Source organism: Neomonachus schauinslandi, chromosome 6 (genome assembly GCF_002201575.2).
Source record: "Neomonachus schauinslandi chromosome 6, ASM220157v2, whole genome shotgun sequence".
Classification (NCBI taxonomy): domain Eukaryota; kingdom Metazoa; phylum Chordata; class Mammalia; order Carnivora; family Phocidae; genus Neomonachus; species Neomonachus schauinslandi.
In genome coordinates this window covers 114,140,308-114,166,540 of record NC_058408.1, presented here as the reverse complement: position 1 = coordinate 114,166,540, position 26,233 = coordinate 114,140,308, and the positions used below count along the sequence as shown (strand labels likewise).

General features: G+C 48.8%; 1 protein-coding gene across 1 annotated transcript in view; it reads left to right on the top strand.

Annotated features, from left to right (window-relative positions):
- The first annotated feature begins 6,708 nt into the window (after positions 1–6,708).
- ARHGAP22 (Rho GTPase activating protein 22) overlaps positions 6,709–26,233 on the top strand; it is a 169,080-nt gene continuing 149,555 nt past the window's right edge. Inside the window, exon 1 of the mRNA XM_044916531.1 lies at positions 6,709–6,760. Coding sequence (XP_044772466.1) covers positions 6,709–6,760 — 52 coding nt within the window. The remainder of the gene's footprint in view (positions 6,761–26,233) is intronic.

Here is a 26,233-nt window from a genome sequence, read left to right as displayed (position 1 = left end):
TCTTCTTCTCTCTTAAGGACTTAGGGGGCCGTTCCCCAGTGCCTGCGCCACTCATCTCAGCCCAGAAGGCCAGGTCCTGGACTGCTGGCAAGCAAGTGAGGCACTCGTTACCTCCTTCAAACTTGCACCTGGCTTGCCTCACTTGACTCACCCTTGCCCCAGCCTTGAATTGCCCAGAAGTTGTTTCCGGTGGGTGTGGCACAAGTCACCGCTCTGAGCCCCCTCAGGCCTACAGAGCTCCTCCTGAGAAGGGCTTCCTCCGAAATGATAGTATGCTGCTGAAAACACACACACACACACACACACACACACGCACACACACACGCACACGCGCACACCCTCCCCCCCCCATAAGTAGTGTGCTGAGAGCACCATCGTGTGGCCACAATTGCCAATTACAGTCAGGATTGCTATCTCTCTCTCTCTCTCTCTCTCCCCCTATCTTTTATTTTTTTGAGAGTGAAAGAGTGTGCACGTGCGGGGGTGGATAGGGGGAGAGAGAGACTGAACCTTGAGCAGGTTCCATGCCCAGTGCGGAGCCCGAGGCAGGGCTCAAGTCCATGACCCCGAGATCATGACCTGAGCCGAAATCAAGAGCAGGACACTTAACTGACTGAGCCGCCCAGGCGCCCCTTACTCTACCTATATTAATTAGTTCAGTGCTTCTTCTATTCAATAATGGGAAGCCCTCTTCAAAAGAAAGGGAGACAATCCCCTGACTCTAGCATCAAATTAAATATATATATCCATAAAATAATATATATCCTTCCAATGTTTATAACTTATAACAACTAAGAAAAACAAAACTTTGCTATGGAAAAACAGACAAAAAGTCTCCTAAGATTTCTTAATGCAATGTGATCTACAGTGTGGTTCTGGCTGAATTTGTGACTGCTGGGGTTTAACAGCTGATTGATAAGAAGCTTCCAGAGGATCATTGTGACTACCATGATTTCTGGGGGCTTCCCTTACCCAGGACCCTAACTTCACAGAAGCCAGTCAGCCCACTGATGGTGACAGGTTCCTGGCTAGGACTGAGGGTTTCCATTCCGTCCCCTGGGAGTCTCCAGAAAAAGACCCAAGAGGCAGCCGTAGTATGGCTGCTGGCTCCTGAGGCCCAGGACACCAGAGCCCAACAGAAACATTAAAGATAGGCCCATTCTCTGCCACTTGCTGTCAATTGCGTTTTAGGCACAAATGAAAACTCGGGCCCTGACATCACGTAGTTTGATTGTAAGGTAGTCATCCCACCTTATAAAAATGGCTTACTCTTTGATGTGTAATGTGAATTCAAATGCAGGACATATAAAAATGTGCAGGAGACCCAGTTTGAGAACCAAACATTGCCCTGGCTAATGCTGCGGCTGACGACGGAGGAAACAACCCTTCCTGGGCCCCTGTTAAGTGTAGCTGCATCATGGCCATTAAGACAGGTCCAGAGCACTTAGCCAGGTGCTTTGCGCGGCTTACCTCACTCAATCCGCACTGCCGTGATGGGGAACAGTGCTCAGAGAGGCAGCATAACTTACCAGTGACCCAGGGATAAAGTGTCCAGGCAAGAGTCAAAAACCACCTTTGCCTGACTCCCGGGCATCTGCTCCCTCCGTTACAGCTCCCACGCCTCCCCCAGCAAGCCTGGAGCCAGGTAGTGGCCCTCCACGGTGCATGCCCAAAGGAGGCCTAGCACGCTGCTTTGCAATCATGGCCGCCGTAGCCGTGGGGATGGACAGGGTCCAAGAACAATACACCACGCCTTGCTTCTCACAGGCTCTGGCCCTGCAACAGCATGTGTGCCCCCTTGCCTCTGCCAGCAACTACTCCATCACGGCCCACCCCACCCTACTCTCAGGGGCTTCCAAGGGCAGGGCTTAGGGTAGATGACGGGCCTGCCTCTGCCATCACCATCATCTCCCTGAGGCTGGACTGACCGAGACTCCAATCCAGCCCCAGGTCTGCCCAGATGCCAAATCAGACTTTCTAAGATTTCCAGTCCGTGGCCAGCCACCCTGTTTTGGTCAGGGAGGACAAGAGCAAAGGGCCACACTGAGTCCAGGGAAGGGGGGAGGCCGGCACACCCTCACAGAAGGGGGCTGCCCACCAGAGCCACTGGGAGGCCAGGTCAATAAAGGCTGCCTTCCTGTTTCTGTCCTTGACCTTGGCTTTCAAAAGATTTTTAATCAGCTGGCCTTGGTTTCAAATCTCAGCAATACCACTTGTAATCTGTCCCCTTGGGAAATTCACTGAACCTTTCTGACCTCAGTTTCCCAAGTGATGCTGGTTCTTTGGGAAGTGGTTCAGATCCCTACCCCCCAACCGCCAACCTGAGGGCTCCTGCCCTGCTAATGACCTCCAGCCCCATCTTCCTGCCCAGACTGAAGACACAAGACTGGCTAGCTGTGCAGAATTCAGGAAGACCCAGTGTGGAAATCCCCAGGAATCCTACACACCCTCCCAGCCACAGGTGGCCCCCGGGGAGGTGAGGCTACAGGTGAGGGTGGGGAGGGTGCGAGCCGGCTGACACGGAGGCTGGGAGCCGCTGAGCTGGGACTGCGAGCGAGGCCACGTCCCCGGGCGTGCGAGGCGGTGAGTGCTGGTGCCCGCCAGGGGGCGCTCTGCACCAAGTCGGACTCCAGGCGGGCTTCCGCCGGCCCGCCTGCCGCAGCCCCTCCTGGCAGAGGTTAGCCTGGCAGGGCAAGACTTTCTCCGGCGGGGCGGCCGCAGGCTCTTAGCAGGCCAAGGACGGCCATCAGCGTATCGTCCCCAGAGGCACCGAGGAGCCAGGGAGCCTGCATCTGACTGATGATGTTGGGCCTGGGCAGCTTCCTCCTGGTCCTGCCCGCCTCCCCTGCTCACATGGGGGATCGGGGGGCAGGGCCACGGCCACGGGGTGAGCAGAGGGGGCAGGGAGGCCGAGCGCTCCCTCCAGGCGGTGTCCGAAGAAGGATCCCAGGAAGGCTCTGGGCGGCGGAGACGGCGGTTTCCGGCCCCGGGTCCCAGGTGAGCCGACCCGGCGGGCAGCACCCACGCAGCTTTCCTGGGCGTCCGCCTGCCTGGGCCCGGATGCCCCCCAGGTGGTGGGTGCTTGTTGGCACGGCTCCCGTGCAGGGGCAGCCCGAGGCTGCGGGGGTTGAACGAGGGGCCACAGGATGAACACGTGCGGAGCCCAGTGCAGGACGGCGGGACCGTTTGGCGCCCTAGAGGGATGGGGTGGCCGTGAGCCCCGAGCGCCGTGGGTTTGAATGCCCCACCTCCACCACGTTAAACTGGGATGGGGTGACCCATGAGTCCACTGTAGTATTCATTTCTGTGTACTGTCCCGTTAATGTATCTGCTCCACAGCTGGGCCTACTGAGTGCTGGTTGTCATTATTAATGCCTATGGGTCGGGGGATGCCCGGTGCGGGGCATACTGGCCTGAGTCCAGGACGACCTGGTGCTCCCAGCGCCCTCTCCCACAGTGAGCCGGTTGGCCGTGTGGCGGGTGCCAATCAAGCTGCTCCTGGCTGAGTCATCCCTCAGCTCCCCAGGACTGCCTTGCAGGGGGCTGCTAGGCACCGGGAGCGGTGCCCGGACTCTGCTGAGCTTACCTGGGATGTGGCTTGCCCTTGAACACTGCTGCCAAGAAAGATGGGTGAGGGTAAGGGGAGGGCCAGGCTGGGTGCTTGGAGAGCAGTTCTCTGTCTCCTCTGCCCCTGAGGTTCCTCCCGCTCTCCCTGCGGCCAACAAGCAAGGCCCACCGTATCTGCCCTTCCACCCCTGTTTTCCCCAAAGCAAAAGCCCATGCTCTAGAGTCTTGTCATCCTCACTGCAGGCTGAGGTCTGCGAAGGCCCCTCCTCTAACCAGAGCCCTGCTGGTACAGTCATTCTCCCCACACCCCCACACACATGCACTCCCCCCATGATGTAAATGGGGGCCAGTGAGGGGCAGAGACCTGCCCAGGGCATATGGCACAGCCAGGACAGGGGCCCAGCACACTGGTTCCCAGGGAGGCCTCTTTGCTCTGTGATAGCAGGACTGACATGTGGCCAGGAGGCAGGTAGGGGCTGAGAACAAAAGTAAGAATGATCATGTCCAAGGGGAAGAACTAACATTTTACACACACACACACGGGGTCAGTCTCATCTGTCTTATCCTTACAGCAGTCTGCAGTGGGCACTGTATTTGGAGCCAGCTCCCCACATCGGTCACAGGACTCTGGCATCTATTCCAGCATCTACGTCTTTCCTGTACCAGCCTAGTCCACCCAGCTCCTGGGATGATACCAGGCTGGTTTAGCCAATACGTACATCTCATTCCCCAGCCTTCCGGACTGCTTCAAGGATGGATTTGGTTGCCCAATCAAAGCCACAAGACAAGAGGTATTTGGAAAGGTAGGGAAGGGAAGCTTCCCAGCATTTCCGAGAGAAACACCAAAAGATATGTTCTCTGCCTATTAGACATGAAGGAGAAAATATTAGCTCCCGAAGCTTGGCATCCAGCATTTTTTAATAATTAGGAAACCTTGGTGTGGATGAAACAGACACCCAGGAAGCAAACAGGGGAACTTGAGGGTGGGAGGGAAGCAGACTAGGTTGACATTATCTACTGCTGGATCCAGCCATGCCTGAAGTTCATATTATGAGGCCTTTCCCACTAAAGGAGCCAATAAATCCCCCCTTGTGTTTGAAGCCAATTTTAATTGTCCTTTTTGTTTCCAGCAACTGAAAGTTTCTTACCTGATTATCTTCTTTTGACCAAAGATAAAATCGATACTCAGAAGGTATAAACACCAGGTTGCCAGTTAAAATACAGAATAGTCCATTAAATCTGAATTTCAGACCAACAGTGAGTACCTTTATAGTAGATACTATGTGCCATGCAATATCTGGAACACATTTACACTAAAAACATAAGGGCATTCTGTATTTTTATTTGCTAAATCTGGTAGCCCTATTCCAGTAGCATGTCCAGATTCACACTACTAGAAAAAAGAAAAACCTGGACACAGACCCAGAGTTTTCAATTCTAAAGCCCCTATTATACCAGGTCATAGGAAGGGCTTCTTCCTGTCATTCTTCATTCCCCTCAGCCACCCTCCCAGTCCTATGTGCTTGGAGAATACAAAGAGATGTCACGCTGGGTCCCTAAGGGTCTCCGAGTCTGTCCTAGCTCCAGAGTTCTCTGCTGGCCACTCTGCCCCTCTAGCCCCTGCGCTGAGCTGCACGCCGCCCTCTGGTCTGGGGCCCTGCTGCTCTCTCCAAGCAGTGTGGCTTCTTTGGCTGCCTGCTGTCCCAGGTCGCTCCCCCGAGGCTCCACCTGGCGATTCCTCTGTACTGGCCCTGTGCTCCCCTCAGAGAGGCCAGCAGCTGGAACTGTCCACAGAAGGCCAAGGCTGGTGCATGATGATACCGGCCCATGCGGCCTAGGACAGTGCTGTCTGGTCCAGCAGCCCACAGCCCTGCTTCCACCTCGTGCGGCCGTGACAGCCTGAGTCCCTGCTCTCCCGCAGCCTGCAGGGGGGAAGGGATCTGCCCACACCGAGTGCTGGCCATGCTTGTGTTATCTGGGTGCTGGGGATTGGTTCTGTGATCACAAACACGCTACACGGGTGATACTGTAGAGACAGGGGAGCAGAGGAGACGAGAAGGGGGGTAAGAAGAACATTCTGGGGGCTGTCCTCCCAGGGGATGCTCCTGGCCTCTGTAAACTCCCTATGTATTTAAATGGGACAGCACCGCCCCCTGGGAACTGCCTTTCCCTGAAATTGCCAGGACCACGACATCAGGGGCGCCTGGGTGGCTCAGGTCATGATCCCAGGGTCCTGGGATCGAGCCCCGCATCTGGTTCCCTGCTTGGCGGGGAGCCTGCTTCTCCCTCTCCCTCTCCCCCACTTGTATTCCCTCTCTCGCTGTGTCTCTCTGTCAAATAAATAAATAAAATTAAAAAAAAAAAAAGACCACGATGTCAATGACATGGATGGCTGCCTAAACGTCACTTGGCAGTTTCCCAATCGGGATTTTCTTTCCGATTTCCCACACGTGGAAATGATGCAGGGATGGCGCTGAATTTTCCAGCAATGGAACAAAAAGCCTCATCCTTAGCAGCCAGAGTACCACGCTGAGGGTCTGCTGCTGGCTGCTGTGGGGGCTACGTCTCTCCATGCAGGCGTGGGGACCATGTCCTCGGTCTCCCCACTAGCAGGACTAGGGCCCACACCAGCTGGGAGTCACAGACAGCATCTCAGCAGTCTCTGCGTGCTTGCAGGTCATTGTCTGTAGCCACTTTCTAGACTGTGTGGGAAACACAGCTCCTTCTGAATCCAGGTCAGCTGATGGACAGGACCAAGCAGAGCATCTGACGTGTGAAGGGCTTTGCTATTTTGCAGCCTTCCTCGTCTTGTTGATGCCCTGCTCGCCCGGAGGGGCAGTTGTCATTATTGTTCCCATTTAACAGATGAGGAACTGATACCCAGCTGTCCCGTGACTTGCCCAAGGCCATTCCAAGATCCCTGGGCCCACTTGTATTTAAGAGACTAATTCCTCACAGCAAGACTTCTTGTTCGAAATCCAAAAAAACACCAGATAAAGGGCATTCTAAATATATTTCTTTTCTATAGATGCTGATCTCCTGTTACTGGAAAACAGGAATTAGCTTGTCTGCTTGAGGATGTGGTTGGTTCTTTATAAAAAGGATACACAAGAAATTTGCACATAGTCTGCCAGCTTCATTATGCTGCCGACAGCTTCCAGCAAAAGAAGAACATTTGCAGCCAGATATTTCGGTAAGAATTTTATTTTATTCTGTCTGGACTATGATTACCTTTGCTCTTGGCTTCTGGCTTGAGAGATGGGGTCACTTGAGGCTGAGAGGTGGGGTCACTCGAGGAGCTGTCTTGGTCCTGTGGGCTGGAAGCATTAAGGGGCATCATCTGTGGTCAAGGCCTGGGCACTGGCTGATGGTGCCCACAGACCTCACCCCTGAACTTGGGAGCTGTTCTGTGTCTGCCTGAAACACAGAGCCTTCAACATGACCGTGATCGTTGGAGGGATTTGAGTCCAGTGACTCAGGGCTCTGATGACATTCAGAGTCTGGAAGGACCACCATGCCCAGAGACTGTGGGGACAAGACAGGTCCTTCACGGGGAAGAAGGTACATCCTAGAGCCGCCCTGTATCCTGCTTGGAAACAATCCAGCCAGGCAGTTGGTTCAGTAGCCCCCAGTAAAGTGCCAGGAGGTAACTGAGGCACAGTGAGACACCCCTCAGGGTGGGTCATGTGCAGGTGCTATGTGGGTGGTCGTGCAGCTGCTTTTGGGGGGGAGCACACAGATGCTGGCTGGGTGGTTGTGCCGTGGTGTTTCATGTTCTTTGGACCTGGACACTTTCCGAGGATGATTGAAATCCCAGATACCAGAGGAAGAAACGCAGACAGTGGTCTTCAACCTAGCTCTACGTTAGAATCATGAAGGAGCTTTTAAAAAATCCCCAGATATTTTTAAATACTGGGAGATTGGTCTGGAGTGGGTTCCAGACATCAGCATATTTCTCGGTTCCCAGGTGAACCTCATGTGCAGGCAGGGCCCGGAACCACCCGACCGAGGCTGGAGAGGCTTCAGACGGCACACAGAGGCCCGTGCTGGGGTCTGAGTGGGTGTGTGTAGGGATGAGGAGTCAAGCTCTGTGTTCACAAAGCCAGGTCGCCGGGATCTGACACCGGGCTGGACACGTGCTATGGGACACTGCTCATAATGTGTCATCGCCTGGATTTCCCTTTCTACAGTAGGGATGGGGAGCAGCTGAAATTAGCCTTTAATTCTGTTTACTTCCAATGCATTAGGGGTCTGTAAAAGCTCCAGATATTTTCCCCTCAGTTGGGTTTACAGTATCATCTGATTTGAAAGGAAAAGTCACTTGCTTTTGTGGAAGCTTCTGGCCACCAGATTTTCACAGTATACAGACACCCACCCACCCCCACCCCCACCCCTGCCTGGCTTCAGAGTACCGATGCTAATTCTTTAAGGAAAAGACAAATGAGGTATTGCACGAGATACCTGAATTTAAAGAAGTTGGTTGAATTAAATTTTTAAGGGCAGTGAAATTCACATAACCCAATTAACCATTTTAAAGCGAGCCATTAATTCAGCGGTGATTCGTACATTCATGATGTTGTTCAACCACCACCTCTCTCTAGTCCCAAAGCATGTTCACCATCCCGAAAGAAAACCCCATACCCACTGAGCAGTGGCTCCCCACCTCCCCCAGCCCTGGCACCGACCGATCTGCTTTCTGTCTCTAGGACATACCTACTCTGGATATTTCATATAAATGCAACCACACAGCATATGTCCTTTTATGTCTGGCATCTTTGGCTTAGAGTGACGTGTTAGAGATTGATCACATGGTAGCGTGCATCGGTACTCTTCTTTCCTTTAGACTTAATTAATTTTAAAATCATTATCTGACCACAAACAACTTGGCAGCTTTATAAAAAAGGATCAGCCATGCTGTTCTGTAGAAGGCTTCTGAAAATAGGAAAGTTGGCTAGCAGAGGGGAAACAGTTTCTCCTCCTCATCCTTGGTCTCTCTGGGTCGGCCATTCTGTCTCTCTTCCTCTCTCGATTTCTCTCTTTCTCTCTGTCGGTCTGTCTGTCTCTCTCTCTCTGACTTTCCCTCTTCTCTCGACTCTCTCACCATAGATTCCGGAGGAGGTCATTTGGGAACTTGAGCTTGCTTTTAATGGCTATTTCCAGGGAATTAGGGCAAATGGGAGATTCTTTGGGGTTAAACTGTGGTGCTGTGCTTCATTTCTTCACTCTGCCCAGAGTTTTGTTGAGTCAAGGACCTGCCATGTAGCAGGAAGCCAGAAGCCAGCCAGCACTTTGGTCTCTCATTTGGGGAGACCTGGCTAAAACTCTCACCCAGCCATGGGCACCGCCACTTGTAAGCTTTTCCTGTGTCACGATCCTGCCTGTTTGGACCAGCTGCAGCCTCTTTGCTCACCAGCTTCCCATGCTGCCCCCCCACTGGCCTGCCCGGTTCTCTCCCAAGGACTTGTGGCTTCTCCTAATTAGCTGACGCTCCTGGGTACTTCCCACCATGAGTAGCCGGTGCAAGTCTGAATCATGTTGGGCAGGAAGATGGTAACCTCTGCCCATACTGGGCCAAAGAGTCCAGAAGGAAGGCGAAAGCAGCTCTGAGTCCAGTCATCCCTTGAGGACCCCAGCTCCTTGGCCCACAAGCTAGCCTTCAAGACCAAGGCCAGGGGGCTGCTTGGACTGGGCATCCTCCATCACACCCCACCCCGGTGCCCTCCAACTCTGGCTTTGCTCACTTGGTCTTTCTCTGGAACATCTCCTCTCCCCTCCCTGCTGTGGATGGCAGGGACATGAGGAAACCGCAGGGACCCAGGTGGGGAGGAGAGAGTGTGGGAGAATAGGAGACTCAGAGACAGGGGAACTGAAATCATAGGAAAGGAAGTAGTAGGTGGTACAGGAGAGGTAGGTTGATGCCATGTTAAGAAACTTGGACTCTTTTTCATGGGCACTAGGGAGCTATTGAAAGTTGTAAGTGTAGGACTGATTGGATCAGATTTATAGGACACTTGAAACTTACAATATTATATGTCAACTACACTTCCAATTTAAAAAGAAAGAAAAATAGATCAGATCTGTGGTTACTGGAAGTGGGGCAGGGGGAGAGGGAATTGGAGGAAAGTGGTCGAAGTGTACAAATGTCCAGTTATAAACAAGTCCCGTAGAGGAGTAGAGTGTATAACACAGTGACTGTATTAACACTGCTGTATGATATATTTAGAAGTTAAGAGAGGAGATCCTAGGAGTTATCATCACAAGGGAAAATGCATTTTTTTTCTTTTTCTCTTTTTTTTGTACCTACATGAGATGGTAACTAAATTGATTGTGGTCATTTCACAATAGATGTAAATCAAATTATATGCTGTATTCCTTAAACTTACAGAGTGCTGGATGTCAATTATATCCTACTAAAGCTGGGGGGGGGAGAATTATTTATAGGAAGAATGATGTGGCCGAAGTTTGTGAAGTCAGCTCTCACCTAGATTCTTATAAAGACCTCCTTACTGGTCTTCCTGATGCTACCTCTGGCCCATCCATCTCCTCCCAATATTGCAGCTGGAACAAGGCTTTTAAAGCCTAAACCTGATGAGAAGTGGCACTCGCTCAGCACATCCCAGTGGATTCCCATGTCTGTCCTCCAGCTGACTCACCATTACCTGTCACATCATCTCCTGTTTCCCCCGCTTGCTGAGCACCAGCAACATGGCTTCCTTGCTCTTCCTCAGATGCCCCAGGTCTTTGCATGTGCTCTGCCCTCTCTCTGGAGTACCCTTCCCCCCAGACATCCACACGGCTCACAACTGACCTCCCTTAGACCTTTACCATCTTCTTTTAAGGCTTTCCCTGACCACCTGTCTGTGTCCCAGTAGGATAGGTCATGCAGTAACTGAGTCATGGGTCACCTGTCCATCATAGTGACTCAAACACCCAGGCTGATGAAATAATCACGTCCCGTGGTACTGGCGGCCAGGCCACGGGGTCAAGAGAGAGACTGAGCTCTAGAAAGGTCTCAGGTGAGCAATGCAATCCTCAGTCTGGAAGTCCCACAGGTCACACTCATTGCCAGCTCATTGTCCAACTACCCATAAGGAGTCCAGGAAGTGTCATCCTACCATGTGCCTAGAAGGGAGGGATTGGAAGTATTTGGCAAATGCCACGAATGACTGGACTATTTGCAACCCACTCTGACATTCCTACCCTTCTTCCCTGCCTTATTTTTCTTCACATCATTTATTATAATCTCATATGTGTATGTATGAATTTATTTATTTTTTAAAGATTTATTTATTTATTTTAGAGAGAGAGAAAGAGAATGAGCACAGGGGGAGGGGCAGAGGGAGAGGGAGAGAAAAACTTAAGCAGACTCACTGAGTGGAAAGCCTGACCTCAGGCTCATTCTCATGATCCCGAGATCACGACCTGAGCCGAAACCAAGAGGTGGACGCTTAACCAACGGTGCCCAGGAGCCCCTCATATGTGTATGTATTTACTTTACACACTTAAAGTGTAAAATTCACCCATTCTAAGTGTACAATTCCATGATTTTTAGTATATTTGTAGAATTGTACAACCATCACCATAATCCAATTTTAAGACATTTCTATCACCCAAAAAAGTTCCCTGGTGCACATTTGCAATTAATCCCTACTCCCACTCCAGCCCAAGGAAACCATTGATCTGCATTTTGTCTTTATAAATTTGCCTTTTCTAGACATTTTATGGAAATGGAATCATATATTATGTAGTCTTTTGTATCAGGATTCCTTCACTTAACATAGTTTTTGAGGTTCATTCATGGTCTTGTATATATCAGTGGTTTGTTCCTTTTTAGCTGAATCATACTTCAATTTTACAGAGGTACATTTTGTTTACCCACTCACTAGTTGGTTTATTGTTTTACGGCCTAGCGTATGACCTATCCTGAAGAAAGTTCCATATGTACATGAAAATAATGTGTATTCTGTACCCATTATAAGGAGTGTCCTATACACAGCAATTAGGTCAGATTGGTTGATCCTGTTGCTCGGGCCTTCTATGTCATTGCTCATGCTCTGTCTAATTGTTCTAGCAATTATTGAGACGGATATGAAATCTCCAACTCTTATTATTCAGTTGTCTGCTATCCATTTTTGCCTCATGTATTTTGAGGCTCTCTCGCATGTGTGTATATTTGTAATTGATACCGCTGCCTCCTGGCCTTGATTGGATAACCAATCCATCCCTGCACCAGTCTCTCGTTGCCCCTCACCCCTCACACTGACTCACGGTGAGGAGGAAAAGCAGGTATGTTAGTTTGCTCTAGCTGTCACAATAAACTATCACAGGCTGAGTGGCTTAAACAATAGAAATTTATTTTCTCCTAGTTCTGTAGGCTAGAAGTCTGAGGTCAAGATATCGGCCAAGGTTAGTTTCTTCTGAGACCTCTCCGCTTAGCCTGCAGATAACATCTTCTCCCTGTGTCTCCACATGTCTTCCTCTGTGTGTGTCTGTGTCCCAATTTCTTCTTCTAACCAGTTATGTTGGACTAGGACCTAATGACTTCATTTTAACTTAAGTACCTCTTTAAAGACCCTTACCTCCGAATACAGTCACATTGTGAGGTGCTGGGGGTTAGGATTTGAATATATGACTTTTAGGGGGGGATACAGCCCATAACATCAGGAAGGAGCCCTCTTGTTTTCGTGGGCTCCGAGTTGGCAGCCCTAAGGCGTCTGTGCCCCAGGAACAAGGAGGCTGGGGAGAGGCTTGGCAGAGCCCCTAGTGAATGTCTAGACAGAAACTCTACCAGACACACTGTCCACTGGGGAGCCAAGCGGAAGCCCACACTCACCCACCCCCAGCGACTGAACCAAGGAGGGGCTGAGTCAGAGGGTTTCCTTAGGGAGCCATTTCTTACGATGATTTCTGTTCCTGCACATCTGGGAGAAGTGATTTGACCCTGAGGGTGATTGCAAAATAGCAAACCTCAGAGAGGGCTCACAGCCCTTCTGCTCTCCGCAGCTCCCCCTCCCCTGCAGTCTCATTTAATGCTGCCCCTGCTTCCTGGGGGCAGAGCAGCTCCCCCTGTCCACCAGATAAGGAAGCTGAGACTCGGGGAGTACTTTTTGACTCCTGAGGGCACCCAGCCAATGAGTGGCAGAGGCAGGACTCAACCCAGATCTGAGCTGACCCATCTCTAGTGCTCATTCACAGCTGAACCTCTGCCTTTAGGCACATCGACCACAGCCTTGGCCACGGCCATCAAATCCCCCACCTGAATCTGAAACATGCCCATCCAGCTCCCTGCAGTAGGACTGGGTTAGTGGTGCAAACTGGCTTCTCTCAACACATTAGATGGCTGTCAGTGCCAGCCAGAGACCCCAGAAACAAGGAGAGGAGGAAGAAGCATCCTGGTGACCTGGGAGGAAAGTGAAGATGAACATAGGAATGTAGATGCCCATGGCCTTGACCTTCAGATAGCTGCCCTAAATGCCATCTCAGAGTCAGGGCATCCTGAAGACCAGTTCTGCCCAGTGTTCTGTTAAGCAATGGCCCTCCCTCCTCTACCCAGACCTCTGCTCCTTCCTCCTCTTTGCCCCATGTTGTGATCCAAGTCCTGTTACCTTACCAGTGCACAGGGAAAGTCAACAATCCCACCTTGCTGCTGACATCATTTTCCCAATTCTGAAAAGATAAGACTAGTCTTTGGAGAAAGCCAGGTCTGGATGTAGATCCTAGGCCCACCACTAACTCTATGAGCTTATTCAAGTTACATAATCTCTCCATTTGGGTTCCCCGCTATAAAAGGGAGATCATGAAAGGTCATATCACAGAAACTTTATAAGGATTACATATCTAATAAAAAAAAACGGAGCATTTAAGGGAGGGCACAGAGTAATTCTTGAATGAATAAGAATTCCTGTCCAGACAAACCACTGGATTCTATTAATCTCTGGCTCTGAGCTGTTGCCTTTGACAATTTTTTTGAAAAGAAAGTGAAATGATCAATTTGTGCCTCATGGAGACTCTGTGTAGGGGCATAGGGACCTTCTCCTTGGAACCAGGCACCTTGTCTTATTTCTCCAGTGTTCAGGGAATGCTAACTCAATACCAGTCAGCTGAGGGTTCCAGAGAAAGTCAGACTGTCATAGAGATGAAAGCTAGCTGGGACCTCAAAGGTGGCCACGCCTGGGAAGTTCACTCAAGGGTTCTCTAACGAAGGGTTGATAGTTCATTTAGTCACTCAGCACACAATCGTTATGCCAGGCACTGTTCCAGGCACTGGAGATACAGCAGGTAACAAAACTGATAAAAATGCCCACTTCCTGGAGCTCGTTCATCACTTGTTACAATCTAATGGAGAGATCTAAAGGAAGCTGTTCTTTGAAGTCTTCCATGTAGATCATGGGCCTCTGGGAGGTGAATCAGGATCTTCTAGGGACAGGAAAGTGGGAGGTACAGTAGGAGTTGTTTGAAAAAGAATAGTTATTCTGTAGCAGCTATAAAATTTGACATGGAAAAAGCTTGGAAATTGTCATTTCCACCCATACAACAAGGAAAAAAGTAAATGAACTTCAAGTCAATGACTTTTCTTAGACTCATCAGAAAATAGAGGTCCCAAGGCAAACCACCACCACAAATCTGGAAACATTGGGGAATTTAGAAAATAAAGCCAAGATCAGTTTACCTGAAGCAGAAGCCACTGGAATCATGATCTGGTATGAACACTGAAATGCTATATTTGACTTCCTGCTGGAGGCGGGCTATAGATTAGCTTGAGAGTGAGAAACTCTTGAGGGCCCAGAATCAGCCACTGGGAGGGGCACACTTTCATGGGCTTTACCTCCAGGAATGCCACCAGATTCTCAAGATGAAGAATCAAGAAAAATCCCTGTATGCGTTGGACAGGGGGAAGGGAAAAGTAACCACTGGGAAAGATGACCAGAATGTTCTCCATAACAAAAGCCTGCCCTCCAAGTAAAACCACTTACCAGAGCCATAGTGACCTGGTGGGATGGTAATTACCCAACTATCTAGACTCCTTCTCACCTCAGGGGAGGAAGAAAAAACAGGGGGTGGCCTATTTAATACTTCTGAGGGTCATAGCCCAGGGACTCAGGCCCACAAAAAGCCTGAGAATTAATCACAAGATTATAAAATGCTTTCCCCCCTCACACCTCACCAACACATCAGCGGGGCTCGAGTGTAACAGTGCATCGCAGCTGAAGGAACGGCAAACAGAGGCTCTATTTAGGAAGGAGTTCTTAGGGAAACCCAAAGACCATAGAGAAAGAAAAAAAAAAAACAAGGAAGTCAGAAAAACTGAAGCCTCTGGCACTTACAGTTACCATCAACGTTAATCATAGCACGGCGCCCAGCCAGATTAACATAAAACCTCAAACCAAGAGCTACTCACTTCAGTTTCTGTTACCCAATACATTATGTATGGCTTCCAACCAACAATTACAAAACATGCTAAACAGCAAGACAAAAAACACAGCCTGTGGGGAAAAACTAAGCACACATAAAGAGCTTGGAAGTCACCACTCCATCCTAAGAACAGGTACAAGCTGAACAGATTGGAAAATCAACCACCCTTCTGGGAGCCGTAAAAGAAGGGAGGACACAGGGCAAACCACTGCCTCCAGGATTGGAGACAGACAAGCAAGCACAAAGAGTCACAACTACAGCAGAGCCTCACACATAGATGCCACCGTGGGAACCAGTCCCAGCAGAGGGAAACCTGCAATGTAGCTGATGAATTGCTGGAGGCTCGGTGTGGACGGCTCTAAGAGTTAAGAACTCCAGGGGAACCCAGTCGTAGGGGAGCCCCACAATACTGTGTGATTTACCTCCAGGAGCCTGGCCAGGTTCCCACAGTAAGTATCAGCAGGAGGAGAGGAAAATTTTTGACTAGCGTGCTCTGTTCTTAACAAGGCCTGACGTCAAGGGAAACTAGTTCATCAGAGCCCAACGTAATGGAGTAAGATCAGAGCCTGACTGACCAAAAGAACGTCAATACCCAACTCCAGGCAGCTCTAGCCAAGCATCAGAACCAGACTCAGACATGGCAGAGATTTTGGAATTGTAAGGTGGAGAATTTAAAATAACTATGATGAGGGTGTTACGGACTTTCTGACGATACCATGAGTTATCTCACAACGGCTGTGAGGTGGGGATTAGCATAGAGGAAGTTTATGGGGACCAGCACCTGTGAAGAGTCAGCAAGCAGGACTGAGCAGAGGGAGAAGCTGGACTATGATGGAGGCACAACAGAGCCTCAGTCAACTGCACACTCAGCCGAGGCTGGGGTGGGCGCTGGGGGCTGTGCTGAGTCGGGGCGAGAAGATCAGGCCTTTATACCCCCACAGTGACCAGCCATGGGTGACGGCTGCCCCCAGGAAGGGAGGGTACCTTAGGTGAGGACATCTCCAGGGCAGGCAGAGGAGGGGGGCTGCATGTCAGTCCTCGGGGCACTCAGGCTACACAGCAGAGCCCACGACAGGCCATCTCTAGATTTTCACGGTTACAAACAATGCTATGAATGCGCTTTTGTCTGCAAGATAATGCATCTGCAGGATACAGCCCCCCGGGGGCTGACCTGCTGGGTCAGGGGTGAGCCCTCTGTTCCTCCCCGAGTCCTGTCACTGGGCATCGGCTGCCTGTGAAGGGTGGCGTTCCTCTCTCCACTCAGACTTCCTGGGCTCATGGACAGCAAGGCAAGCTCTGACCCTCCCCGGCGGGACACGTGACTATGCCCCCACATCTTACCTGGACCAAAGAAAGGAACTCTGGGGGAGGGGGGGCACTGCATGGAGAGTGATGAGGAGTTTAGGCCCATTTTATGATGAAATCCTGTCAGTTATGAATATGCTTTAACAAATATTACTGAGTCCGTGACTTGATGACTTTCAAAAGTCTTTATCCTTTTTTTTTAGTTTCAAAAGCCTTTATCCTTTAAATCTGCTAACAAGGTAACCAGGGAGAATGAAATGCCTTGAAAGCAAATTTCTGGGCCTGTCAGTGGTTTGGGGGCCTCCAGGGTGGGCGGGTGCAGCTCACAGAACAAGCGGTCAGCTCCATCACACACGTACCATCTGGTGGTGGTGGTGCTCACTTCAGAAGTAGATGGAGCCATCTGGTATCAGGCACCCCCACAGGCTGGGGTTGAGATGCTGGCTTAGCCCCTGCTTGCGGGTGGCCTGGCACATATCACTGACCACCTCTGGGCCTTACTTTCCTCTTAGAACAGGAATAAACAAGACCTCTTTGGAGGGTGGTGTGTGTGAACCATGATATCGGGGCTTGGTGCGTGGTATGTGCTCAGCAAATGGTAACTGCTAATGTAGGATTGCCCCAGTCTGCACTGAAGGGAGGTGCTCCCACCAGGGCACAATATGCTCCTTACTGGTGGGGCCGGCTCTGCGTGAGTGCATGGTTGCGAAGGCAGGGCCGTCCTGAACAGAGAGGGCAGGCTGGATTCACGTGCCCGCTGCAAGCAGGGGAAATAGGCCTGATGTCAGTCCCCTGCTGTCACCTCTGGCCATTGCCCTTTCTTTGAATCCCAGAGTACTGTGTTCAAGCCTTAGGGACTGATTCTCCAGGCAGCTCACAGTATAGGGCCAGGGCCCTGAGGCTAGACAGTACCTTTCTGCAAATGACAGAGGTACCCTTCTTCAGGCTGAGCCAGCCCCAGGCCCAGACCGCAGAGCCCGGCCTGAACGAAGCCCCCCGCATCTCTTCTGCTAGGCAAACTGGCAGCCGGGCCCAAATGCCCAGCCCCACACAAGTGTTCTTACGGTGTGTGCCCCAAATTATAGGTTTGGGATCTTCTGTGAATCCCTTGGGATATTGGCAGAGACTGATATTCAAAATTGCAAATTTGGAGACAGGAGAAAAATGCCATGGACACAGGCCCAAGCTGTTCCCCATGACCCTGCCCTCGGAGAGACCAGAGCCCTTGCACAGTCCCTGGTTCTTTGCTCTCTCCCAAACCCTGCCCTATACATAGGCCCAGGAGGGAGTGTGACGGTCCCTGGCTTTGAGGGTTCATATCCAGAGGGACGATGACAGCCGTGGATATTTGTCTTACCCTCTCTGATTCTGACACCAACTGGGTACCCAACAATTCAATTCAATTCTGCACCAGCCGTTCAAAATTAGCACCACCCCCTCAGGTTACAGTCCCAGTCCCACAAAACTGCCCCCACTTCAGACACTAGTTGCCATGCCCAGACACTTCTGTCCAACTTGACTACAAACTCAGGGATTCATGTGACCCCCGTCTCAGCTTTAATAATTGCTCAAATGGCTCACAGAATTCACGAAAACGCTTTGCTTACTGTTACTGATTCATGTTAAAGGGTACAACTCGGGGACAGTCAAATGGGAAGAGATGCATAGTCGAGGCATGGGGTGAAGGTAGCACCCCATAGCTCCCCGGGCATGCCACCATCCCAACACCTCCAAGCCGGAAGCTCTGTGAACTCTGTCATCTGGACAGGGGGGTGGGGGGTTGGGGAGATTTTATGACATAGGCATGATTGATCCAATCATTGGCTGTTGGTGATTGAAATCAACTTCGCGTCCCTCCCCCATCCCCAGAGGCAGGGGTGGGAGTGAGAGGGGGCACTGAGAGCTCCAGCCCGCTAATCATGTCTTGGTCTTCCTGGAGGCCAGCCCCCATCTTGAAGGCCTCTAGGGGCCTAACATAGACACAGGTGTGATCGAAAGGGGCTTAATATGAATAACTAAGATGTTCCCATTGCTCAGGAAATTCCTAGAGTTCTCAGAGTTCTGTGCCAGGAACCAGGGATAAAGACCAAATATAAATTTCCCATTACACATGCCCTCCATGCGAGTGTCCTAGGGATGAGGACTGTGTTCTCCCAAGTTGGATCCTTCCACAGTTCTCGGCACTGGACTTTGTGTAGCATTGGTCGTTAACGAGTACACATGGAGAAGAAGGGGTTGAATGTCTTCCACCTTCCTTGAAGCCCCAGCGGTGTTGCCATGGGTTTGAAACGGGGCTTCAATTCTGAAGACAAAAACTTAACAAGTGTCAATGTAGCCACTTCCCAGAAGCTGCCATTTACTGAACACCTACTCAGTATTAAGCTTCATCTATGTGTTCTCGGGTCATCACCATGGCCCCGAGGGCTGGATATCATTAGTCCCAAGAAGGATCTGAGAGGCTACAACTCAGGGGCTGTTAGGATTCAAACCCAGCCTGTTTCTCGTGAACCCCCTGTCGGGTGTCCTGGCTGAATCAGGGCATGAGAAATTCAAAGCCAAGGAGGTCTGGCTGGGCAAGTCCATGTTATAACTGGGCGCAATTTGGGGGGCGGGTGAGGTTAGCCATTGCGGTATAACAAACCATAAAACTCAGTGGCTTCAAAGCGTCAACAGTTATTGCTGCTGATGGGTCAAGCTCTCACGCAGTCTCCTGTGCTCTGCTGGCGTGTCCACGGTGGGGATGCTGGTAAGGATGGCCTCCCTCATTGTGTGATGGCTGATGGCTATCTGCTAGGGCAAAAACTGGGGTGATGGGGCCACGTGTCTCTCGTGGATGCAGAGAGGGCTGAGGGATTTGGGAGATTTTTGCAATCACTCTACCACAGGAGGGACATGGCTGCTTTTAAGATTTGGATACTTGTTTTCCTGGATCTCTCTTGGGGCTAGATCTCCTAGAGGTGAGCTAAGCATTGGAGAAGCACTTTCTGTTCTAGGTGACATGTTGTGCATGTATAAACCCACTCCTTTGCTAGGACCCTGGGGTGGCTGAGTATGGATGGGTATGGAGCAGAGCCTACCTCCTGGGAGCCTTGAGGCTGAGACACCAGCCTGAGCCAAGCCTGGGCCAGAAGACAAGCCCAGCAAAGCAGGTGTGTGAGTGTGCATACTGGGGGGAGTAATTTTCCTTTGCAAGAAAGGGCATTGTAAGGCCCATCTGGTCTAATTCCTGCTAGACTCAGCCATCTTTAAGCTGAAGGAGAGTTGGGAAAGCACTTCTGAGTGGAAATGCAAAATAACAGCGCTGGGAGGAACGACCCTTAACTTGGGCGTATTGCAAATATCAAGTGCGTGGTTCTGAAGCCATTCAATGCATTGCCACGTGCCCTGGTGTCAGCGTCACATTGTGATTCGGATGTAAATCCTAGGGACAGATGGATCTGGGCTTAAATCCCAGCCCCACCCTGACTCTCTGTACGACCTCCATTAGGCCACCACAGCCCTCAGAGCCACGGGAGGTCACGATGGCAGCTAACTCAGAGTGATTTGAGCTAAAGTACTTCCACAGTTGTGTGTACTCATAAAGGCAATTTGATCATAACATATTCCTCCCTGCTGTGAAGGTATGAGTCATGGGAGAGGAGCTCATTCGTGAGACTTCCTCTCTGACCTCTAACTTTCCCACAGCCCCGTTATCCCTGCTTTACATATGAGGGAGCTGAAACTCAGAGAACACAAGCCACAGGCCCAAGTTCTCGGAGCTACCTCGGAGCAGGTGGAGGATTTGAACTCAGGTCTCGTGAGACGTAAAGTCTAAGTAATCTCCTTGACTCCCCAGGCCTCCCTTGACTGACTCCTTCTAAAAGACCTCTGGTGACCAAATCCTAGAAGAGCATAATGGTCACAAGACATCATGTGTTTTGTGTAGATATTTTACCTACTCTTCACTCAACACGATGGCTTAGCTGTGGTTACCTGAGAATCACCCTTATTTTCAGGGAAGCGACAATTGTTAATAGGAGCAGGGCCTCCCATTAGGGTTCGAATGTGGTAGAATCCTTTCACCCTGACCACACTGCTCAACATACTTTTCTCTCAGTGACATGAGAACTTATCTTTCTCAGAGTTGGCTCAAAATGGCTATCTTTCTATTGGCCCAGTCATGTTCTCTCAGACCTGGAAGATACCATCGAAGTTATCCAGTCCACAGGAAAATGCTAGAAAATTACTGCATTTTCCAGTAAGAGGGAAAAGATCTGGACTGGATGGGACTCAGAACAGGTGCTTAACATCTATATTTTCCTGGGTTGTCTGAAGAGATGTGCATAGGCCCTTTTATTTAGTCCTCTCAACAGTGCTGGCCAGATGGTATTCTTGTCCCCATTTTAAAGAAGAGGGAACAAAGGCACAGAGAGATTAACTGATCTGTCCAGGGTTCATCCTCTTGTCAGTGGCCAACCTGGCGTTGGAAGTCAAGTGTGACTACAGAGGCTGATTCAAGAAAAGCAACTGAGAAATACACACACCTACCTCAATATTAGGGAATTGTATTTCACAAGGAGAAGAAAACACTCTAACCACTCATCATTTCAGGAAGTGGTATTCTGTGATTGATTTAACTCCCTCTTGAGAAATCTAAGAGCAAATGAGTCACAGTGACTCCAGGCCAGGTTCCTCTTTTCGGGATGTGCCCCAAACATTCTTGTTGTGGCAGTTTCTATGTCAACTTGCACCCCGCCCCAGAGATTGGACCTGGTTTTCTCTGAACCAGGAACTTGGTGATGAGTCCAGATTTCTTTAGCAGCAAGGTCACTCCTTTGCTCTGAAGGGTTTGAAGGGATAGAGGTGTCCCCTGACCTGGACAAGGGGCCCGCTGGGCTCTCCTCTGTTGTTCAGTCCATTTTAGTGTGTTTGGGGCAGAAGTGATACACCCTCTCTCCACAACCAGTCCCAACCTTCCACCAAGGCACCATCGCAAATTTGCCCTAGATGATTCAGCCATTCATTCAGTGAATAGTTATTAAGGTCCCTGGAGACACAAAGCTGTACAAGGTTTCTGGAAGAAACCCTAGGAAATTTAAGACATACTCACAGAGCTAGGTCAAAACCGTGACTATGCAGCCTTCCTTCACATTGCTACACAGATGCAGATGCCAGGCTGCTTTGGCCAGCACTGGGTGACCAGTTGGGAGCAATAGAGAGCAGTAGGTGCTCCTAGGGCCCCTGAGCTCAGAGGCAGCCAGGATGGTCTGTTGAAGTCTGGTTGAAAGCAGAAGGGGAAGGCAGAGCTCATAGACCAGACAGAACTAGGAAGTCCCCAGAGGTGGCCAGGCTGGGTCAGCAGGCTGCTGGTCCCTGATGGAGACGACAGAAGCACATTTTGCCTATAGTTACTTCTGGACCAGAGGCTTTTGCTCTTAGAAAGGGGGCTGGGAGGCCATGGACCAGAGTCAGTATTTTCTGAGAATAAACACTGAGCATGGGGAAGGGCAGGGAGATGTGCCACCCCTTGGTGATGAGGAGCTCACCCCCAAATCAGCACAGATCCCCACACTGGGCAGCAGCAGATAGTGACAGAGGAGTGGGACTCACAGACAGCAGGGCTAGAGTGTTGTCCAGGGCTGTCACAACGTGGTGACTTCATGACGGTGAGCACACCTGTGTGAGGGTGAGCCTGTGATATGTGTCATTCTATACACATACACATATGTGTGGATGGTGAAGCCAAGTTCAAGGGGACGTGTTCAACTGTGTCTCAACCTAAGGTGATCATGTGCCTGGGACAGAATGTGTGTGTATGAGTGTGAGTGTGAGGGTGTGTATGTAAGACTGTGAGGGTGTGTGTGAGTGTGTGTGCACGTGTGTGCACTGTGTGCGTGCACACATATGAGTGTGTGCACATGTGAGTGCATGTGTGAGGGTTAGCAGTTTCATATGTCTGCCTCCTCCTCTCACAAGATTATAGGCTCTTAAAAGCAAAAGCCCTGCTTGTCAGGTTACCTGTTTCATAACTGACATAAAGGAAGCCACATACCTACATTTTGTGGAGTGTCAAATATGTTCCAAGCATATGCTACCTGCTTCAAATCCTGGTCTCATTTCATTTCCATCACCACCCTGGGAGGTGACAATTGCTGCTCCCATTTTGCAGCTGAGGTGACTAAGCTACCAAGAAATGAAGTGGCTTGTTAGATCCACTCAGCCAGTGCATGGTGGGGCCAGATTTTGATCCCAAAGCCCAAGCTCTGTCTGTGATATCACACCGCCTCCCATAACCCGGCAAACAGAAACCAAGAACAATAAAAGCTAATCAGATGATAGAAGCTCATCGGAACGTTGGGTCTGCAGAGGGCTGTCCGGGGCTCTGAGCCCTCGGCACTGGTATTTGGTGTGTGCCAAACTGTAGTGGCTGCACGCCTAAGCAGTGGGCACGGCGAGTCTCCCCTCCAGCTCACTTCCTCTGAAGTCACCTCCCCCCTCCACTCCCTGTTGTATTTACATCAAGAGACTGCCTGCTGAGTTACACAGAGCTGTAAACAGAGAAGCCACGTTTGGGAAGGCTTGAAATTATTGACCAAAACACAAGACTCACATGCCAAAGATGTCAAAGCAAACCGCAGACTAGTGAGCAAACTCTTTTAATGTGCAGTGCAAATAAGTGTGTTACCTTCATCGGTAAGAACATAGATTTCATGGCGGCTGTTCCTGAGGATATGTCATATTGCGGGAATATCTGTTACCTCCTGGTATGAGAATTCAGCTCTTGGGGCCAAAATCTTGGGAAAGAATGAACCAGTAGTGGTTCTTCGCAGAGTTTACTGGGTTGTCAGTGCACAGCTGGTTCTTGCTCATCGTGTTGTATTCTTATACACACTCTTGTACATGTCCTTATATAGTGTTCAGCAGTTTGCAAAGAGCTTCCATGTACACAGCCTTCCTACCTTAGCATGTCCCATTTGGGATGGGCAGAAAAGAAATTATCATCTCTGTTTGATGGCACAGAAAAGTTAAGGGACTTGCTCAAAGTTACTCGGATCAAGGCTGGTGAAGCCAGGAGTCAGACTCAGGTCTCTTGCTCTTCATCCTCTCAGCTCCCCACTGTAAGAGCTGTTTTCAGCTGGCCATAGCAATCATTTCCATTTTAGTTTAGTTGGAGCCTTAGTCATCCCTTGCCTAGATCATTCCAATCCTCCTGCTCAATTCTCAGCCTCCAATACTCCCAAAGAGCCACCTTGAACCCCTTGCGAGCCATCCTGTTATGAGCCAGCCTCTTGGGTGGGAAGATAGATGAGCCCGGATGCTGTGAGTGGAGAGAAGGAGTGTTGCTTCCCTCACAGAGGTAAGGAACAAAGTGGGTAGGGTGCAGAGTAGGGAGCCACCCCTTTACCCATAGACAAAGACATTTAGGAAACAACTTTCACATTGAAGTCAGCAACCATGACAAGCGCATCTCCCTGTGTTGTGGCCAAAACCACCACTGCACTGGGGCTTGATGTCCAGCCCACATGTTTGGGCTATTCTGGGTGCCTTGCAATTCCATATAAATTTTAGAATCAGCTTGTCGATCTCTGCAAAGAAGTCTTCTGGGATTCTGTTCAGTCTGTAGATCATTTTGGGGGGTATTGCCATCTTAATGTTAAATCTTTCGATCATTGAACATAGAATGTTTTTCCATTTATTTAGATCTTTTCAGCTAAATTCCTTTCAACAGTGTTTTCTAGTTTTCTGAGAATAAGTTTTGCACTTGTCTTATTAAATTTATCCCTGTATATTTTATTCTACTTGATGCTGTTGTGAATGGAATCATTTTTTTTTTTCTGAGTTCATTCTCCGATTATTCACAGCAAGTGTGTAAAAATACAATTGATTTTTGTATATTGATCTTGTTACCCTTCAATCTTGCTGGTCTCATCTACTAATTCTAATAGTTTTTTAGTAGATTCCTTAAAATTTTCTATGTACAAGATCATGTCATCTGTGACCAGAGATAGTTTTACTTCTTTCCTAATCTGGATACTTTTATTTCTTTTTCTTCCCTAACCACCTTGACTAGAACCTCCAGTACAATGTGGACTAGAAGTGGTGAGAGCAGATATCCTTTTAAATCTATTGAGACTTGTTAGGTGGTCTAGCATTTGGTCTGTTCTGGAATGTGTTCCATGTGCATTTGAGAAGAATATGTATTCTGCTGTTCTTGGGCAAAGTATTCTATAAATGTCTGTTAGGTCTAGGTGGTTTGTAGTGTTGTTCAAGTCCTCTATTTCCTCATTGATGTTCTATCCATTATTGCAAGTGGGATATTAAGGTTTCCAATTACTATTGTTGCACTATTTATCTCTTGAGTCTATTTTTGTTTGCTTCATGGACTTTGGTGCTCTATTGTTAGGTGAATATATGTTTATAATCATTACATATTCTTGGTGTACTGACTCTTTTATTAATACATATTGTCCTTCTTTCTCCCTTGTAATAATTGTTATCTTAAAGTATATTTTCTCTGAATTTAGTACTCCACCCCAACTCTTCTTTGGTTACTGTTGGTGCGGGTTTCTTTTTCAATCTTTTCACTTTCAACCCATTTGTGTCTTTGAATATAAAGTACAGTAGTCCCTCCTTACCCATGGTTTCAACTTCCCCAGTGTCAGTTACCTGTGGTCGAACATGGTCTGGAAGTAGATAATCCTCCTTCTGATGTGTCATCAGAAGGACAATACTAGCCTAACCCTATTCACATTGCCTATGTCATTCACCTCATTTCATCTCATTACATAAGTATTTTATCATCTCGTATCATCACAAGAAGAAGGGTGAATACAGTATAATAGGATATTTTGAGAGAGACCACATTCATATAACTTTCCTTACAGTATATTGTTATAATTGTTCTCTCTGTTTATGAATTGTTGTTACTCTCCTACTGTGCCTAATTTATAAGTTAAATTTTATCATAGGTATACAGGTATAGGAAAAAAACATAATATATATAGGGTTTGGTACTCTCTGTGGTTCAGGCATCCACTAGGGGTCTTGGAGCATATCCCCCATGGATTAAAGGGGGCTACTGTAAGTCTCCTTAGACAGCATATTGTTGGTATCTTTTTAATCCATTCTTCCACTTCAGCCTTTTAATTGGAGAGCTTAACCCATTTATATTTAGTGTAATTACTGATAAGGAAGGATTTACTTTTGCTACTTTGCTACTTTTTTCTGTGCCACATATCATTTTTTGTTCCTCAGATCTTTAATTACTGACTTCTTTTGTGTTAAGTAGATACTTTCTGACATACTCTTTTAATTCCCTTGTTGTTCCTTCTTTTAGTATATATTTTTGGGTTATTTTCTTAGCAGTTGCCTTGGGGATTACATCTTAATTTATAGCAATCTATTTTGGATTAATACCAACTATACAAAACCTTTTCTTAGGTATCTCTATCCCCACACACACATTTATGTGTGTGTTACATCTTCATACACTGTGTGCTTTATACATTGGGTACTCATCATCATAAATTTGCCATTATTGTCTTATACAGTTATCTTTTAAATCAGATAAGAAAAAAAGAGAAGTTACAAAGAAAAATACATTAATCCTCTCTTAAATATTTACCTGTATAGTTTATTGCTGTTCTTTATTTCTTCACGTGGATTTGAGTTACTGTCTAGTGTCCTTTCATTTCAGCCTGAAGGACTCCCTTTAACATTTCTTGGCGGGCAGGTCTGCTTGCAATTAGCTCTCCTAAGTTTTGTTTATTTGGTAATGTGTTAATCGCTCCTTCATTTTGGAAGAATAATTTCATCAGATATTGAATTATTGGTTGACAGGATACTTTTTTTCAGCACCAAAGGCTAAATATGTCACTGCAGGTTAAAGGAAGGTAGTGTGTGTGTACCAGATACTCAACAAAGGGCAGAGGTGCCCACCCAGACAGGAGTTGAATTTTGAACAGATGAG